This window comes from Podarcis melisellensis, assembly GCF_964234715.1.
Source record: "Podarcis melisellensis genome assembly, chromosome: 6".
Lineage (NCBI taxonomy): Eukaryota > Metazoa > Chordata > Lepidosauria > Squamata > Lacertidae > Podarcis > Podarcis melisellensis.
The window spans coordinates 49661038-49680772 of record NC_138538.1 but is presented as its reverse complement, the minus strand read 5'-3'; the positions used below and the strand labels follow the sequence as shown (position 1 = coordinate 49680772).

The 19735-nt window shown below is 43.7% G+C and overlaps 1 protein-coding gene across 1 annotated transcript; it reads right to left on the bottom strand.

The window, feature by feature from the left end:
- Positions 1 to 4654: 4654 nt before the first annotated feature.
- Positions 4655 to 19657, bottom strand: ATP6V0B (ATPase H+ transporting V0 subunit b). Its single transcript, XM_081916237.1, has 8 exons — positions 19501 to 19657; positions 10787 to 10835; positions 9689 to 9772; positions 8916 to 8993; positions 8134 to 8203; positions 7447 to 7498; positions 6068 to 6258; positions 4655 to 5253 (listed from the first exon to the last, which is right to left on the bottom strand). Exons 1-8 carry the CDS (start codon positions 19565 to 19567, stop codon positions 5227 to 5229), a joined length of 618 nt encoding a protein of 205 aa, XP_081772363.1. The 5' UTR covers positions 19568 to 19657; the 3' UTR covers positions 4655 to 5226.
- Positions 19658 to 19735: the final 78 nt, after the last annotated feature.

Genomic DNA, 19735 nt, shown 5'->3' with positions numbered 1-19735 from the left:
CCCATGGAATTTGGTAGGGTATAGATGTGCCTAACACCAGAGATTTGGGTTCTTCATTTCCAGCACTACATCATTAATAAAAATATGCAAAATGAATAAAAATAAAGCATACATAAAATATAACTCATCGGCTGTAGCAAGGTATTAACTTGCTTAGGATTCCCAAAATGTCCATGTGTTTAGGAGACTGTTATCCAACCTGTGTCTGCTAGTGCACTGTCACCTTCCTACCTGGCGTGGACCATTCAAATGTTCTCTGTCTTGGTCTGTCTGTCTGCCGCCGCCCCCCACCCCACCAGTTCAGTTCAATTTGTGACTCCTTCCTCCCAAAGTTTCTCTTTCCAGCTGTACTATAGAATGCTTTTGGGATACATTTCCAGGTAACTGAGAAATGAACCGAGCCTTCTTCATAAAGGACATTCTAGGAGAGAAGGAGCTCATTAAATGAGAATATGGTTTGGCAGACATGCTACATGTTAACAATGGTGAGGCGCCCAGGAAATTTGAACGATGAACTTGTCATAGTTACATAGACCTTGGGAAGAACTCACAATAGACAGCACTGTCTCTCTTAGCAGTGGCAGTCCAAGGTTCATCTTTTTCTCCACTTGGTATCTTTTCAGTTGGAAATGCTAATTATTGAACCTGGGGCATTCTGCATGCAAAACACGTTTTCCTCCAGGGAACTACCGGTATAACCTCTGCCAATAGGACTATGCTGCTGTTGCCAAGACAGTGTCATTAACACTAGCCTCCAAAATCTCCACACCCTAATACCCTCAAGAATCATCAGGAAGTATTGTCTGTTCCTCACTAGAATTTGGAGAACCCTGTAAGTTCTGAACAAAGAGCTTCTTTTGTTTTTCTCCCCTCAGCCACCCAGCCCCACCCAGCCTTCCCCTCCAACTATCATGTAACGTAACCTAATGAGTTCAGTGCTTCCAGGCACTCTGCAAGCCATGCCAACATTCTTGCCCAAGCACATCTGAGCTCCTTCAGTCCCAGTGCAATATTGCGGGGCTCATGTGTTTATTATTCTCTCTCTGTGTGAGAGCTGTCAAGCTCCCCAGCTCTTCTTTACAGCTTTGCATGCCAGCCTAGTGCCTCGATCTGGTAATTTTTACCTTCCTACCACACCCAGCAACTTGCATGCTCATTAAGTGGGAGGCAGGATACAAATATCCTGGAAGACTCTCCCCACAACACCCACCCACGATGCTCCAAGGATCCCTGCCAGCTCATTAGTCTGATGAGCCAGCTTGGCTCCTTATGCCGGGCACTCTACAAACATCCAAAGTGAGTGGATTTTCTGCATCTTACAGCAGATTTGCAGGGATGTGGCAGAATCACCCAGGGAGCCAACACTAAGCCAGCAAAAGCACTGTGATTGTACTTAAGCCTCCTAGAGAGGAAAATGGAGGACTTCACTTTCACTCCTTGTGTAGGCTCAGGCCCAGTCTGCACCGCCTCAGAGGTCATCCACATGAGACACAGGACCTCATGGCACTAAGGAAAGAAACACCCTCAGAAAAATGGTGTGGCAAGATTCCTGAGGACAACAGCTCCTAACATAGTGCTAGGAAGCAACACCATTTCAGTGTAGGAAAAAACACAGCAGGTGGCAGGTGGGGACTACAGAAAGGGCCTTCACCATTTTAGCACATCACTGGAATGCTTTCCCAAGAGAGCACACCTAGTGCCAACTACAATGCCTTTTTGATGTGACGCACATAGCCTTTTAATTTCCTAGACTTTTATTTTCCTAGCCTTTTAAATATCAGTTGAAATGTTTTGTAGTTTGCTGCTGTTTTTATTTTCAAGCATTTGATTGTGCTGCCACTTCCATTGCTCACTAGTCGGAATCTGTTCTTCTTTTAAGCTGCTTTTATTACCATCAGCCTGGCACATAGCAGACAGGGCAGGGCACACATTTGTTAAATAGAGAGAATTATCTGCAGCACAGAAACACGCAAGGCCGGTGTAAGGTTCCTAAAAAGCAATAGGCTTGCCAGGGTTATGCCTCAGCAAGATAAGCCACCTCAAGGCAGTAACCACAACATGTTTTGAGGGGGGAAATGTGGAGCTACAGTGTAGCAGGCCCTACTCATGCCACAGAACAGCAACCTGTCCTGATCTGAAGGAACCCTCACAACTTCTCCAGCATATTTCCAATGAGAATAAAGCCAAACTAGCCCATTTCTTGGAACAGTGACAGTTACTATGATTTCACATATGACAATCAGAATGTAGGTGTTTTGTTTGGATCAAGATTCATCTTCTGATACTGACTGCTCACCCAATGACTGTATTTAAATACACAGAAGTGGGGTATGCAAAATCAAGGACCTGAGGTTACGTGTACAGGTCAAATTTTGAGTTATTATCTATGTAAGGAAAAGCCCCCCCCCCCCGAGCTGCAATCACAATGAGAAGAACATTAAGAGTATGAACTGCAGGCGAACGAAGCCATCACAAGTAACTGAGATGCAGACCTTGAAGAGACTTGTTATACATATCTCAGTGCTTAAGAAATGTTGTGTAGGGACCACTGGGCTGCATTCAAAAGCAGGTAAGTCTTGTAGCGCAGCTTAAAGGTTAGGAAAATAAATCCCTCATCCCCACCCATAGCAACTCCAGTTTGTGTTAAGGCTATTCTGGACATATTGTTATAGTCCTATATGTTTTAAATAGGAAAGATTTTGTAAATACATCACCAGGAAAGAATGTACGTGGCACTAGACAAAACAATGTTTGTCTTTTGAAATCCGTTTTGCCCCACAGCAAGATGTTAGGCTTGTCAGTTATCAAGCTGAACTGAAATTTGAGGCTCTATGTCCTCTAAATTTACACAAGCCATCACATCTAGCTATCAAAACATGTACAGATCTGAACTGAAGGAAACGTCCTTGACAGAGCCATTTACTGGAGGGCTTCTTCCACCACCTGACCTACATCATTTTTTAAACACTAAATGAATCCATTTCAGTCAGCCTATGAGAGAGCATCGGGGTATCATCAACATAAAGATGATGTTTTCTATCCTTTGATGACTTTTATAACCACATGCTGATAAAGCTACAGTTTGAGAATTAAACTATGGAGAGCAAGGGAACATGCAACCCCATCTGGTAGCCCTGCTCTAGCTTATATGGGTCAGATCTTGCCCCACTAGCAATGTTCTTAAAAGCTTTATTTAGATGAACACTAGTTATGTCATTGAGAAGTACCGAGAGTGTCCCAAAGGAACATCTTTGCCTTCAGAACAAGCACCAGAATGGCTCACACATGTAAATTCAAGTGTTTTTACTCAGAGTAGTGGGAAACGTGGAAAAGAGGCTAAATATACAGTTGTCAAAAGTGTTTCAGGAAATCTCCCGGGGTGGGGCTCTGTCCCAGCAAGGAACCCAAAAGGTGACACTAAACACCCTGCCACATAATTTTTTTAGTTCCTGTAGAAAAATAAGCACAGCTCTGTTGTTCTCCAAAAGCACTGAGCCAATCAGAACAGTGAAGTCTTGCTGTAAATAATGAAATAACAAACAAACAGAATCAGTTTTCTTTTTTATATATTCCTTAAAATAAGAATATATCACAATACACCCCCCCCCATTTGACTATCTAAACTTTGCAGGGAAAATAACAATTTTTGCTGCCTAGAATCCAGCTCCTTCCTCCCACCCTTACAGTTACCAGGTAAGGCTGGCATGGGATTGGATTACAGATGGCAAATCCTGCTCAGGGCTTAAGCTATAAGATCTGTAGATTCATCCTACCATAAGAAGTGTTTCCCCTTCTGCAATGTGACTCTCTGGCTTCTAATTTTCAGCTAAGTTTTGCTTTAACTGAAAGCTGCCTTTGGCAACTCCCAAGATAGGATACAAATACAGTTTTGTAAATTAATATGCTTCATGGTCCTAGGACTGCAAAACTACCCACCCCTGGGAAGAGGTAGCAGGAATACTCTTTACCCTGGGAGAGGGAACCTCCAATCCATGGGGGTCCAGTGTAGAGACTCAGATATATAAGCTATTCGCTAAATGGTAATTTAAACCTAGGTTGTGGCTGCCACAATGGAATGTCCAGGTCTCATTTTCTTTCTCAGGGATGATGTTGATGATGATTAATTTCATTTCTATACCACATTATAAAGGAAAAAAAACCCTTAAAGTTTACAACACTTTAAAACTTCAGGGTTCAAATCCCCACTCAAGTCATGAAGCTCACTGGGTGACCTTGGGCCAGTTACAGCCTTTGCACCTACCTCACAGGCTCTATCAAACCTCTGGGTGATTTGCAATCAATCAGCAGGGCTTTTCAACTATCAGTTGTCTAAAGGAAATAACAAAATGACCTTTCCCATCTAAATTTGGCCGCTGAAATGATGAAAGTTACGCAGGAGAAGACTTGGGCAAAAGGACTATGAGCTCCGTTCTAGTACTGAAAACCAATTCCTAGGATTCAAAATGGGCTCAGAGGAACCCCTTCTAAAGAATAATAATCTATATTTTGCCCCTGGTTAGTAGATTTTGGATTCCAGTTAAAGAAACAAAGACAATCAGATAAGCCTGAAGTTTGCCCAGCCCTGCATTGAGCAGTTTGATGAACAGCAGGCACACCACAGAGAAACAGCAACGATTAATCACCGGACAAGACATTTCCCATATTTAATTTTAATTAACCAATCATTTGTGAAGTTTCAGGGAACTCAAAAAATCACAACTTTTAGCTCCTATGCACCCCTTCAGTATGGAACAGATGTGCCTAGGAGGGCACCTCCCATAGCCTGCAGAGCCAAATCTTCAGCCAGTACCACTGGCTGTTCCAGAAAATGTGGACAGTGAGAGGCAGCAGGAGCCAGGGTAGCAGGAGGGGCACAGCAGCACAAGGAAGGGAAACTACTTGGGACACGGATGAGTTTATTTCACAGAACATGGCATTGCTGTTGGCAGTGGTTGCCACAAAGAGTGGAGGGCTGGAAGACTCTAGGCTCCTTCTCCTAGGTCCATCCAGACCCTTCTTTCAGGGGAAGTGGAGCAGGAAAGGATGGAAGGAAAGGAGGACAGATTCTTTCTCACACACACATCAATTGGTCAGGTTCTTCCACGGCCTCGCAGGGAAAGATCACGGGAATAAATTTATACACCAAGCTCCATCCCAAGCCAACAGAAGACATTAAATAAATATGTACAGAGTCTGCAGCTGGCAGACAGGCTGGTGGCAAAGGGCTTAGTCGCCCATTTTCACTTTAGACACCTGCAAAAGACAAAAAGGAGAGAACGTAAGAAAACACAGGGGACATGAATTAAGCTCCCCTACGTACCCCCACTATTGCCAAGAATAATGCCAGGATTTGTTTTTGGCTTAAGAGTGTTTGGAGTGAAACAAACAGCAACCCCCAGGCCAGGAATGGTGATTTGTTGCTCCTGCTGACTAGAAGGGAGGAGCAAATTGGGAGCCTTCTGTGCCTTCACAGTAAACCATTAACTACCAATTACAGACTGTGAAATGCAAACTGGGCATGCTATCATATTTGTCGCATGTAGCAGCTTTTTAACACTGCAAATGCATCCACCTGTACATGTTCATGAGGAAATATGGCTGTTCAGGACAGGTGCACAGAGCAGCAGCCCAAAGTGAGGGGCAATAGTTGTGGAGAGGGAGGCTGAAGAGATAGAGCCATAGTAGATCTTATGGACAGGGAAGCTTCTTGTCATTGAAGAAGGCTAAAGGTTGAGCCACACACACCCATTAAAGGCCTTGCCTCTTCCTTGCCCTGAAGCAGGGATGGCTTGGGGATTCCTTAAAGCAACACCAGTACCGCGAGATAACTACCTAACCTACCGAACCAGTAAATATTGGGCGCAACTTAAGAGTAGATGAGAGCCCCTTTGAAGGAACAAATTAGTTTTTGAAATTCTTTTTTGCTTCGCTAATCTGCAAAGAGCAGTCTAGGCATGACTACTGGCATTTCCAAACCTTCATCCTCTCTAAATTCTTCCTTCTACCTCTGCTTAGGAGGTGGGAATGGGCAAGACTGTCTGGGGATAGCAAGGCCGGAGAGACTCACCTGCAGGATAGCCACGATGACTCCAAAGAGTCCGATGGCACTGCCAAAGATTTCCACGATGAGGATCTTGACAAAGAGGCTGGCATTCTGGGCATCTGCCAATGCTGCACCACTGCCCACAATGCCCACACATATACCACAGAAGAGATTGGACAGGCCCACAGTCAAGCCTGCCCCAAACATGGAGAAACCTATGGGAGGAAAGAGTATTAGGAATGGGCGGCACCCAGTTATATTTTCAGTTGATGATCATTGCAGGCCTGACAAGACTGGCCTCAGAGACCGTTAGGATGAAGGCCCTTATGTTTTTTTCTAAGCCTGTCCTTGTTATGCATTATCTGCAGATGGAAATAAGGTAACAAGAAATTGTAACAATTTCCCTCCCAAACTCACACACAAACCGATTTTTCCTTAGGAAGAAAAGGTGCATGTTATGTATATTAACCCTTGCTTTCTATATGCAAACCTTTTAATCCACAAATAAATTAAACCAGTTCTTAGGAATTTAGTGCAACTGGTGCAAGGGCTCCTTATTTATTGGAGAAAGCTCTCCCTGTCACCCTCCCTCGCCACACCTTAATCATGAACCAGACTACTAGGTTCAGATTTACAAAGTTTAAAGGTGTTCCTGACTCACTCAGGGGAAATGCAGCAAAGCAAAGACTGGTGACAGCAACACTATCTAAGCAGAACAATGGCTATATACTATTTATTTAGTTATTTCTGGAGCACTAGAAAGCCTCTCAGGCCACAGGGTGGTATTAGATGTCACAATTCTAAAGACTTTGGGACAGGATACAGCCAAAGACAGCATCTTGGCCCAGCTCACACCTCGCTCAGGCTTGCATCTGTGGCATGCCACAAGAATAGCATTGCCACTATAGCCATCCAAGAGGACAGCTGCTGCCAGCAAACATGTCAAGATGTGTCGGTCTCTTCTGTGATGACAAAAGATGATATACCCACCACCCCAGGGTGACAGCACAGATATAGTTGGCACATCAGATACTGCAACATGGGGTAGGGAGCTTTGCAAAGCCAGAAAATCAACTGGAGATAATACATATACCCCCTGCTTGTCAGACAATGTTCAGTGGCCTATTGGAAAAAAGCTGTCCTAGTGCAGGTGAACTTGTGCCAAGACACAATTCAACTAGGGAAGGGCTGCAGCTCAGAGACAGAGCAGGTTCCAGATTCAATCTTTGGTGCATCTAAGTAGGGCTGGCAGAAACTGCTGCCAGTCAGTGTCGAGGACACTGGCCTTGATGGACCAATGGGCTGACTTGCTATAAGACAGCCTTCTAGGTTTCCTATGATGATATCACAAGGGCAAGAACCATTATGCCTGCCTATCCCCAGTCCCCACAAACCCAGCCTACCTGCATGGTAGTTCTGGGCGCCAATCGTCTTAGGGGTTCTGCCCGAAAATTGCTGCAAGGAAAGGAAGGATTTTAATAAGCAAGTCTCTGACAAAGACATTAGATGTGGCATTAAGGCACGTCACTGTAGATAGGCACTATCCAGACTTGAGTTGAAATAAACTCGTACCCTTTTCAGAATTACAGCAGGGGGAAAGGGAGCTGAGAGGGCTGCGGCCCACCAAGGTGCCTCATTCTTCATAAGCTCATAACTCTAAACTTTTGCCAGATGCAGGTTAACCTTGCTCCAAGGCCTTGGGCGATCTATGGCTCAGTAGTGGGATTCATCCCAGGTGAAAATAACTCCTATTTCTCTCTATGTCAATACTATGTCCCTGTGTCGATACCAGCCCCTGCTTCAAGAGCAATTAGTCAGGGCTTGTTCTCCCCTACAAGGATAGAAAACTTTTGCTCAGAGGCATGAGCCAGGATTGCCTCCTGCAACTGGGCTTCTACCCAGCATAGCACTTGGCTCCACAGTTGCCTGGACTCCATCAATACCTCTCTGATTACCTTCTTTGCCCTCCTCCGTTTGGCAATACAGCTCAGCTCCCTTCAAATCAGACACCGTGGAGCATGGCCAAGAGCGAGACTTGGCACACAACCGTGTCCCTCCCATACAAGCCAGCCCCTGCCCCCCCCCATTACCTCAGCCATGTTGGTGATGACGATGGCCATGATGATTCCATAGATGGCCACAGCTTCACAAAAGATGATGCTGCCAGGAGAAAACACAGATTAGCAGCTGCAACATCTCAAGGGTGACAATGTGGGCATGGGACCAGGGAACGAGAGAGGGAGGAATGGGTTGGCCTCCAATGGCACATCTACCACTGGGACCCTCCTTGGCTTCCCAACCACCTCCTTCCTTCCCCTAGCTAGCTAGGAATGAGGTGGTAACCTTGCAGATGAGGCAGCAGCCTGAGAAGGACCAGGCAACCAAGGAAGCAGCAAGTTTCAGAGCACACCTTGTTCCCCCAAAAGTAAAGCTGATTCATTTGTTTAAAGTCTTTGCTTGACACTTAAGGCAGAGTGTTTCTGAGCATAGGCAGCGCCGGCCCAAAGCAGATCCTTCCACAAGGTTCTCACACCCCTATTCTCACACCCCACCCATTAAGCCAGGGGTGAGGAACAGGTAATGTACTGAACTAGAGGGGATTTTATTTATTTGCTTTTTCTTTGTATTTTGCTGTGCCCAGTTCCATCTTTTGCCCTGCAAGCATTGAGGGTCCCCACACCTGTGCTGGATCAAACTCAATGCCTAGCTCTCACAAGGATTTTACGGTACACAGAAGCCAATTCAGGAATGCACAATTTTTTTAAAATCTGTGAAGCAGGAAACAAGGCATATCAAGGATGGGCAAGTGAGCTTTTGGACTTTGCAGTACCTATACCTGTGGAATATATGCTGAACAAGGGGGTCCTCTCACCTGACCAGATTTTTGGTTTTGATCCTAGGTGCTTTGACACCACCGCCAAGGATGCTGGATCCAGTAATGTAAATGCCCCTGAAAAAATAGTTACAGAAGCGGTTAGAGGAGTGGTACTTGATAGGCAGCAAAGGGGAGGGGGGACGGCTTGCTTAGATTGCACCCTGCCAAAATCATTTTATTATTCATTAATGCCCAGCACTACACTTATTTAAGTACACTTATATCTTGACTTTCTTCCATTATAGAAGTCAAGGTGGTGTACATGAAGTTAGGTTAGGTTTATTGAATCCCAAAATTCCCAGGGTGATTTACAACAATAATAGAATACAGTAATGAAAACACATAAGCATATTAAAAATGCAGGCAGAGTTAAGGGGAATATCCAATCATTGGTGCTTCCCAAATGCCCAGGGAAACAAAACTGTATCTGTCCGGTACTTGAACTATGACAGAATTGCTGCCACACTCCATAGTTGGGGAGCTGCAGAAAAGGCCTGTTCTTTCATCACCACTCTTTGAGTCTGCCTTTGATGCATCAGGCAGAAAAGGGTCTCAGATGACAATCCCAGGATCCAGACAGAGTTTGGGGATCTCCCTCCAGGCACTGACCAGACACAGACCTTTGGTGAAGTGGCTGCATCATGTGCCCTCAGACTGTGCCTTGGGACTAACCCCCCAAAATGGAAGCCCAAAGTAGGGCTCAGCAGTATTGGTTGAGGAATGATGTCCATTAACAGATCGCTAGGGGCTGGGAGAGATGAAGTACTCACCAGGCAGCACCCACCACTGATAATGAGATGGCCAGCCCAATGCCCAGGTTGGACCACAAGTATGGCGAGGTCTCTGTCAGGAACCTGTACATAGGAGGAATTACCTTATGAATACTCTATTCCTTTCTCCATCATAGCATCAAGTCATAGCACCCGCAGGGGAGAAGCAGCCCTAGTCAAACCAATCCATCCCATTTCTGGACAGAACTTGGTCAGGTCAGTCTACCCATCCTGCACAATTGGTAAGTGGTAAAATAGAACTAACGCCTGCTGCCCAGGATGGCACCCAGTAGGCCTTGCCTCTTTAGCAGTAACTAGGAGACTTCATAACCCATTAGGAAAGGTGTTATTTGTTATAGTTTGGGCTACAAAACAACACTATAGAAAAGCTGTGCTGAGCCCAAGCAACCCTAGGCTAGTTTAGCCAACAGGAAAGGAGGTCCATGAAAGCAGGGTGAGCTAGAGACTTGCTTAAGATGCTGTTCAATACAGCACTCTTTGGTTAGCTCTTGAACTAGCAGAAGCAGGATATGGGTCATGGCAAGTCCTCAAGACCACTAATCCTATACCATTAAGACTAGTGGGTGCATGGAGAAGCAACTGTTTTCAGGCCCAAGCAATAGTCCAGAAGCACAGAAAAAAGTGCTCCAAAAATGTTCAAGATGTGTGTGCGGATGTGCCAACAGAATCTGAGCAGCACAGGACCTGTAACCTAGCTAAGCACAGGGACAAGTGGCTTGCAACAGCAGGGGAAGAGGAGAGGCAGCCAGCTGACCTGCAGGCAAAATGAGGCAATTAGCAGCATCGACTAGTGAAATGGGACACTGCCATCAATACTGTTGTCAACCAACAGGGGAAGGGGGGTGGGAGACACGGCCTGCCTGTGGAAGCAACCATGCAAACGTCTGCCTGCCTACCACTCCTCAGAGCAGAGCACTGTTGGGCTTTCAGTAATTAACGCGCATGGAAAAGAAAATGCGAAGGGAAATTACTGCTTTTCCTCATGCTTTCTTCCCCGATATATTGCTGAAAACACCAATAAGTTACTGTTCCCCATGCTACTCCAACCCCAGCCTCTAGGAAAAAGTGCCATCTTACCATGCTATATCGAAACGGAAACCAAGGTCAAATATTGTGTAGCAGATTCCTGAAAAACAAGAGAAACACAGAATGATTCCGCCTTTTGTCTTGGTCTCCTCAAAGCTCAATCTGTGATGCTCACACCTTGCCACCGGTGCTGATCTCCCACAGGGAGAGCAGAAAGGGTTTATATAGTCTTCATACAGCTTACACCACAAATTGCCCCTTTCCAAATCACCTCTTTCATGGGGAAACTATCACTTATTCCTTTCTATTGTGCTCTGTTTAACAAGACCCAAAAGGTCACTACTTACTAGAAATAAGAGACAGAAAAGGAATCCTATCCTACAGGCTTCCTACCAGCACACTTTTTTTAATCCTTTCAGCACTAACAGGAAGTCTTGCCCCTCTCTGTTCCAGGGTAGCCAATGTGAGCATCCTCTAGATGCTGCGCAACTCCAATTCTCATCATCTCCAGTCAGTAGTGCAAAAATAACATTTGGGGTACCATACTGGCTACCTCACTCTTTATCTTCTGAGTGCTGCAGCACTGACCCACATAGGAATACAACACCTTGGACCTCAAACAATCACTTTCGAACTTCTGCAAGGCCCGTGCAGAAGCCAGGCTCAGCCAAAGGCAAGATAACAGCCACCAATGTATGGGCAGGATGTTCTGTGTAGCTATGATGGAAGCTTCCTAATGGCACAATTGGCAGTTATAGAAAAACTCAAGAGATGTAATCATTCCACCTATCATTAATGTATCTTTGTCTATGTCTATCCTCAAAATCTAAACAACAGCTCCTGATACAACACATTGGCTTGGGTAACAAGTGATTTAGATCTTTATCAATATTTAGAAAGTTTCAGTTTACTGGAAAAATGTAACGAAGATCTCCTATGATTGCCTATAAAGAAGTCACAGGTATCTTGGAGGCAAAGAATATGGCCTTTTATCCCTATATTCATAATTTCACTCTACAAAAAGAAAATGAAATGTTCAGAGAGATAATGGCAATGAACTCCGGTTAAAAAAAACCACAACCACCCTTGTATCATCTTCCATTAGTGCATATAGTCAAATTCTTTTATGACAAACTGAAAAAGAAACTTACAAAACTTCTGTGGAAGTGCAGACATTTTTATTTATGAAAAGGTCAATGTTTTCGTTGTACTTCAATTTAAGGGGAAACTGCTATAACATGGCAATTCAGTGGCATCTTACGCCACAGAAATGTGTAAACCAGATACTGGGTACCTTTTTAGCATCAGGGAAAGAAAACACATTTTCTCTGCAGGTAGTGAAATTGTATAAGAACCAGAGAATTTGGAAAATGCTAGTGGGAGTGATAAAATGAAATGTAGCTGCCATTTGATCCTCCTTCTTTTGAATTATGTAACAGAAGAATATGTGAAAGATTGCACGAGCTGATTTCAAATTTATTGGTTGCTGCAAAGTTGATTTATGCCAAACAATGGGAAGGACAATCTATATCATCAGGGAAGGATCAGTGACAGTCTGGGAATCATCTTATCTAGCCAAAATGTCGGCTTTCAGGAGAAATGATGTACTGCAATTCCTAAAATAAATAAGGAGCAGGGTGATTTAATATAATGCTTAATGAATCTATGTCTATAGATTTGCTGATTTTACTGTGTGCAGTAATGGAAACACTTTTCTGCCCCCGCCCCATTTTTTCTGTACGTATAAATGAAAATCTTTCTTAGTTTAATATTCATTGAAATATTATGTTTATGTATAAAAAATAAAATCCCCATGTTCACACAGCTAACTGGAAGGGCACGGCCCCTTTGTGGTAGCCCTAATGGGGATTGCTATGAAAAAAGTTATCTAACAGCTGCAGTTTGAAGCACATCCATCTGTGACACTACTCGTGACCAACCCAAATAAACAAAGTTATTCATGAAGTCTTTTTATAATCAGTCATTCTTTTCTGTGATGTTCCCAACCGCCTCACCTGTGGAATGCTCTTTTTAGGGAGATGCGCCTGTCACCATCTTTGTCAGTTTTTAGGCGCAGCAAGCCAAGACCTTTGGTTAATTAATATTGCCTCCTATGGTGGGGCCCATCTTTTAGTGGGGTGGGTAGGACTTGGTCCTTATTAATTTGTTGATGAATGTGCATTTTATGTACTATATATTCTCGCTGTTTTAAACTTTTCTGGCTTTAAATGGTGTTGTAATTTAATTTGTCAAGTTGCTTTGAGACCTTTTATTGCATAAAGTGACTGATAAATGAAATGTTATTATTATTATTAACAATACCAAAAGGATCCCCAGCAGCTTTCATTCTTAGATAAGCAAGAATGGTGTGCCTTCACATCCACAGAAATTCTGGCTCTGGGGGCCTTTTTTCCTCCAAAAACCAGCTGTGAAAAAGTTAGCAGTATCACATACTGCAGACAGGAAGGGAAAATCACCCCACAATCTCAGACTGGGAAGCAGAGTGGAAGAAGATGAGTCAATGACATGATGATGGGAACTGTATTTCGGGATATATGAATAGAATATGATGGGACAGTCACAGGATGCAAATGTTCCACTTGCAAGGTCCAGGCAGAACTATCCGCCTGTGAGCCTGACAATGTGAAAAAAGACACAGACAGACACAGAGGTGGGAAGGAGCTGAGAAAGAAAGAGCAAGGCTGCAGAAACAGAGCATCATGGGGCAGGATAGAGAACAAATGAGTCACAGAACTGGGGAAGAAAGGATAGATTGGCTCCCATGGAGAATAACTAAAGAGAGAATGCAAGTAGGGTGACCCTTTGATCTATTTTTAAAAAATAGTGTTGACATTAGGAAGTGTTAGACAACAAGGCAGTTCAACAGAGGGTGTGAAGTCCCTATCAGTAGACATTGTAGATATAATACACCACACCAAAAACAAGTCTGGTAGAATTAACCATGTATGGGGAAGCAGAAGAAAGTGGGTCAGGAAACTGAAGACTCTATTCAATGGCTCAGAGCTCATCAGGGTCATATTCGCATCCCTGTGAGCAGAAGCCTAGCTGCTCATAGGTGTGCAGCCTGCTCCAAGCGACAGCTTTAAGCCCCAGGCACTGCCAACTCCAGAACCTTCACTCAGCAGCAGCAGACTCTGATCTCAAAAAAAATTGGCACCAGGAGCCAACAGCCTGCTGCCTTTCCCTGCACACACAGGCTTTGAAAGCAACACTGGAGAGAGAGAGATAATGGGCATATACACCCAGGGAGAGCTACACTCTTCCTGACATTTAGGTAAGAACTAGGAGCAGAATCTATTCAAATTTGTATGCTGTGCAGGTTAATAGTCTATGCACAAGGGGGGAACGGGGCCCCATGAAGGCAAAGTGTTCTTTTGGAGCAACCCAGGTGAAGGTTGGAGAAGAGGGGAGTGTGGCATAGCATCCTTCCTTGCCAAGCCATGCCACCAACACTGAGAAAGTTAGCATAAGATATAATCTGATGCCATTTTGTATTAACTGCACTTTGCAGTCTTCCTTACAAAAAGTAGTCAAACCCGGCAGTTACAAACCAAGATGTGGAATGGAAAATTTACCAGTGATTTATTTTGCTGTGGAATCCCCCCACCCCCATTTTGTGAGTTGGATGCCAACTGCAAACACAGGCAAGCTTGCCAATGCCCAAGTTTCTTTACTTTGTTTACAAAATATTAGAAAAATGAACATGCTAAATTGGGAGTGTAATAAAAGTTTCCAACACAAACTGAATTATCTACAGTGTAAATTAGCCTAATAGCATAAGAAAGTTTCCCAGAAAGGTATCTAATTCAAAAATTTCTGGAAGTTCCATACTACAGTACTGGTTACACAATATCAAAAAGCATAGCTAGAGCCTTCCTCTCCAGAAAGCTACACAGCTACACAATAGATGTAGTTGATTGAAGGTGCTCCTGGAAACCCCCAAACCTGCCTGTCAAAAAATAAGACAGGGTTTAAGGGTACGATACTTCTAGACACCTAACTAGTTTGATGCGGTGACTGTCACTTCTGTCTAATAGAGGCAGGGCTGCTACCAGTCCAGAACTATCTACCAGAACTATCTTCAACTTGCCTAAATTCAAATCTAGTTTGTTTAACCATCCACTCCACCAAAATGTGTCAATGTTAACTAAAACCAAAATAGTAGTACCCGTTCATTTAGTTAACAACATTTACAGCTTGGTGTTATGTCAATAACATCACTGCCCAAAGCTCCAGATTATATTCAATTCAAATTTTTTTTTTTATAAAAGACACCACATCAAATTATATTCAAATATTCACCAAACATATAACCAAAGACATTAGTGGAATATATTGGAAATGTGGGGAAACAGTTGAGGGTTATATTAATGTCTGATGGACATGAGACAAAATTAGGAATTTGGTAGGAAAGACCACTAGATGCATTTATATAATTATAATTGCATATCACATACTTATAAATCTGCTAATATTTTTTCTGGAATATCCTAATGAAGATGTCAGATCAGAACATGGGAATTCATTTGGGTTTTATTAGCTGCTGCCAAAATATATATTTTGGAAGTGAAATGGTATTTTCCAATCATTTCAACAGAATGAGAATGGTTAGATAGAGTTTGGTATCTTGCTACAGTAACGAAATTAAAGAGAAATAGTACAATTAAGCAAAAGTAGACAAATAAACGGGACAATTTGAGAACTTATGGTCCCCCTTTCTAATGTAGAAAATTAGATCAACTAGCATAAATTAAAGCTTTTTCTCTGGTTATAATAATTTATTACATAAAATATAGTTATATTTTTATTATATTATACCAAAGCTATATTTTAGTGCATACCGATTTACAAGTAAATTTTAAATCTGGCAAATATTAGCTCAAAATTCTCCTTACCAATGGCTTCATGCTAAGCAGCATTAAATAAAACATCCTGGGGTGGTGGGCAACCTTGGCATATCCCACTGAGTGCAAGAACCTTACTAAAAAAGAGGGGTTCTTGTAATCCATCCCAAGTCTTTACAACATGGTAGGAAAACATATCAGTAATTCTAGCTACCCTCAAGTACTACAACAGCATCATTCAGACACAGTACACAATGTGAACTTTGAAGTCAGAAATCAGGTATCTGAAGGCATCCCAACAATGGAGGAATACAGGAATGGAAAGGCATAATAAGACAAAGCACAGCTGAACGGTAGTTTACTCACACTGCTTGAAGGATCTTCTTTACATACTGCAGGAGAACTCAAGGGCCAAAAATGAACCCTAAGGACACCTCTACTTTTCTTCAAAAGAAAAGTGTGAAGCGAGCTGGCAAAAGAAGCTTCCTGTCCTTATGTGGATTTGTTCACTGCTTTCTCAGTGGATACTGACTAGGACAATCCCTCTCTATATTCCAAATCAATTTGTACTATAAGCAGTAGAGAATACACTCAGTAGACTGGAGAGTCTCTTTCTATACTTTCAGAAGGGGAGAAAATTCCATGGCACCCTGTGAGGCCTAACAGGAAGTGGGCTAAAGATTCCCACCCAGAATTCTGGTATTTACTTTTCAGATCCACAATGCTAATCTTGATATGTTACTTTCAATAGGACCAGCTCCAGATTTTTGTCTCTTGTAGTAGTCATTCACTTTTCTCCTCCTTGATTTATATTACAAGTATATAACACATAGCAAGGATGGAATATGCAATTGCAAAGAAAGGAAGCAAACTACCACTTTCAGGCCCAATACTATTTTGGAATGCATTATTTCAGAATACAGGTAGCATTTTTTCAGAGTTGTTTTACCCAACGCAGTGTTGCAGCAATTGATGAAAATACACTACTTTCTGTAAAACTCCTAGAGGTACAGGAGCCCTCTTAAAATTTGGGCCAGATAGTATAAAAAGCAACACAAACCTATCCTACCTCTAAGTCCAAGACCAAATGGTTCATCATCCTGCCAGAAGACATGAGTGAAACCCTTGTATGCAGTGCATGTAAAAAGTTTTAAAGCTACAAGAATTCTTGGGGGAAATTAACTCCCCACCCCCCAGACAACCCATACAAAGTCCCAAAATTGTTAGCAGACACTATGGAAAACCAAGTTAAGTGTAGTTTATTACACAAAGTAGAGTTGGCACAACAGCAAACTGACCAGTGAAGCCATGATTCTGCTGATGCTTTGAGAATTGGCCTGTACAACTGATCTTATTAATTGTTTAACAATGATGAAAAAATAAAAATGGAACAGTGTTTCGAGCATAAAACCTAGAGAGAATACCATTTCAGTAAATCCTTCACATTAAAGATTGTGATCCTAAAGGTTAAGATCCAAAACTTTTAAGACTCTTCAAAGTTATTAATCATTCAATCACATCTGAGAAGTTAAGTCCCTGTTTTGCAACAACAGCTACCCCAAGCTACCATAAAAAAGAAGAGACAGCACAGTGAATAAACCTCCATTCATCACACTGCTTCTTCCCTATAGTAGCAAGGTCAAATGACAGGCTACCCCCCCTGAGTACGGTTACATACATCATTTATTCATTCAAGTGGTGCTCCGCTCTGCTTCCTCTCCAATAAGTTTAGTCATGAGGCAGAACACTGAAGTACTGTTATAGGAAAGAGTTCTTCATTGTCCCTTCCACATACATATTGGGATGGGGTAAGGTATTTCTACCTATGTAGCCCATCTATAAGTCAAATAGCTTCTCACATTTTGGGACAGATGTCTCATGACTTGGAGCACATTCCTTCCTGGCCACAGTCCCCAGCCACCAGTCTGACAAAACTGAGGTGCATGAATGTCCCAGAGTAATAACAGAACCATGCTTGGTTCAGGGTCCACAGAAGCCAAGACAGGGCGATACTCAGAGACCCACCATGAGGCATCTATGCTCACATCCTACTGAAAAGAAAGGAAAATGTTAATGTCCTCCCTGGTACAGCTGTAGTAATCATGGCTAGAAAAGGAGAAGTTCTGTTCTTCCCATCCATGCTGATCTGAAAGGGGAACTAAGAGTCACACTTACCACTGGAAAAGTTGCAAAAAGAGGAGGGGAGGGGCAGAAGAACCCTAGCTGCAAATAAGATATAATGAAGGAGAAAAGGAAATGGAGTACTGTTTGAGTAGAGTGGTATACGTGAGCAGACTGCTTAGTCCCAACAGGAACCAGTAAGAAACTCTCTGCTTCTAAGCAAGGTCTGTGTCCAATTGGTAAAATGACCTTAAAGAAGCTGAGTTTCAATCAGAAGGTCAGAGCTTAGTTTGCTGTTTGTCATTCCTCAACCCTGACTGGTGAAGTCTTAACCAAATCATCTGGGCTAATCCAGTTGAAGCCACCAACAGCTCCCAGAGAGCTGGGACAGGACTGTTGTAGGACAACTGCTCCAAAGCTTGTTGACAAAACAAACTGAAGGGGGGGGAAGAGTCCACTGTGCACCTTTTGCATGGTTCATCACATTTCCCCCAACAGTGTTAACGCTTTTTTGGTTCCCAATAAATTGCAACCACACAATACAAGAACAAATATGTCATTCAACTCATGATGGAGGACTTTCTGAATTGTTCCTTGTTTAGAATAAGGACACAGCATACCTGCATGGGCTCACCAAGAACAAATTATCACCTGAACAAATGTAGAGACTACCAGAAAATGGAAATATCTCTCCAGCAAGAATGAATCCAGACTATTGGTGAGCCAAGTCTCCTTCACCCAAAAACATGCAGAACTTCTTACCAATGCTAGGATGGTTAACATCGAAACCATGATGAACAATGAAATCAATGTTTGGTAGTGAAGGAAAAGATATATACAATATCAACATTAAGACCCAGTAATCCTGTCAATGTATAAACATTTACGTAGCTAGTCAGGAGTTCATTAAAGTGCAATTGCTTTGATACTAAAGATAACCAAGGGACAGCAGCTTCCGACTCTGCCACAGGTCCCCTGGTTCCAAGGCTACAACCTCTAGGCCTTGCTCAAATTTCACCACATAAAAAAAGGAAACAACACTGCACTTTCAGAAAGTTCCTCCAAATGCACTTCTTTTGATCTACTTTCAGACATCAAAATGCCATTGGTGTGCACAGCATCAAAATTCACAACTAGCACTGAACAGCCATTAAGAAAGCCTTTCCCCACCCCTCGCCTTTTCGCTGCTTTCACAGATGAGGAAGCAAACTGAGCACCACAGAGCCCAATATGGTGGAAGTCTGGAGTCGCCTCTTAAACTATTTTTATTTTTGAGACCAAGGATGTGGAGAACGACAAGAGGTGGGGCCTGCCGTGGGAAACCCACATGCGAGGGCCCCTCCGGAAACCTTCCCTATGAGAAGGTCATGGACAAGGAGAACCAAGTACAGTATCTTCCGGACCACCCCCTGAAGACAAAACGGCTCTCCCCGCGCAAGCAGGAGGATGCGAGTCTCCCCTCAGCAGGGATGTCGCCTCGCCCCCCAACCCCGAGAACAGCCTGACGGGCAAACTAGGGTAGGGCAAGGCAGCACCGCGGATCAAGAAGCACCCAAAAACATTCGCTGGGCCTGGAGGGCGGCATCCCACCCCCAGCGCCCCAAGTGTGCTTCCTCGCGCCCTGCGCCCCCCGCCCGCCCACGACAAGCCAATTCCCACAGCCATTTCCTTTGCGTATAACCGCACACAGCCCCGGCGAAAGGAGGGGAGAGGAGGACTTCGGCAAAGCGGCGTTGGCCCTCGCAGCGGCGCTCCCAGCTCCCCGTTCAAAGCACTAACCGATGCCGGTGATGGTGGCGGCCGCGGTCAGCCCCAGTCCCGAATACAGCAGCGCGAGACCGGACATGGCGGCGGGCGGCGGCGGGTCCTCAACACGGACTGAACGCGACCGGGAATCACCTGACCCACAGAATGACGGGAACCACGCTCCACGTGACCAGACGAGGTTTATCTGACGCCTCTCGCCGGCTGGGATGATTGGTCGGATGGGAGGAAGGCGAAACTCCAACCCCCA

Excerpts from the sequence above, each read along its gene's own strand:
- ATP6V0B (XM_081916237.1), bottom strand. The coding sequence starts at position 19,567 with ATGTCCGGTCTCGCGCTGCTGTATTCGGGACTGGGGCTGACCGCGGCC. Across the intron at positions 7,499-8,133 it reads TCATCACCAACATGGCTGAG|CAATTTTCGGGCAGAACCCC; the intron begins GTAATGGGGGGG and ends CTTTCCTTGCAG. Across the intron at positions 6,259-7,446 it reads CGCCCAGAACTACCATGCAG|GTTTCTCCATGTTTGGGGCA; the intron begins GTAGGCTGGGTT and ends TTCCTCCCATAG.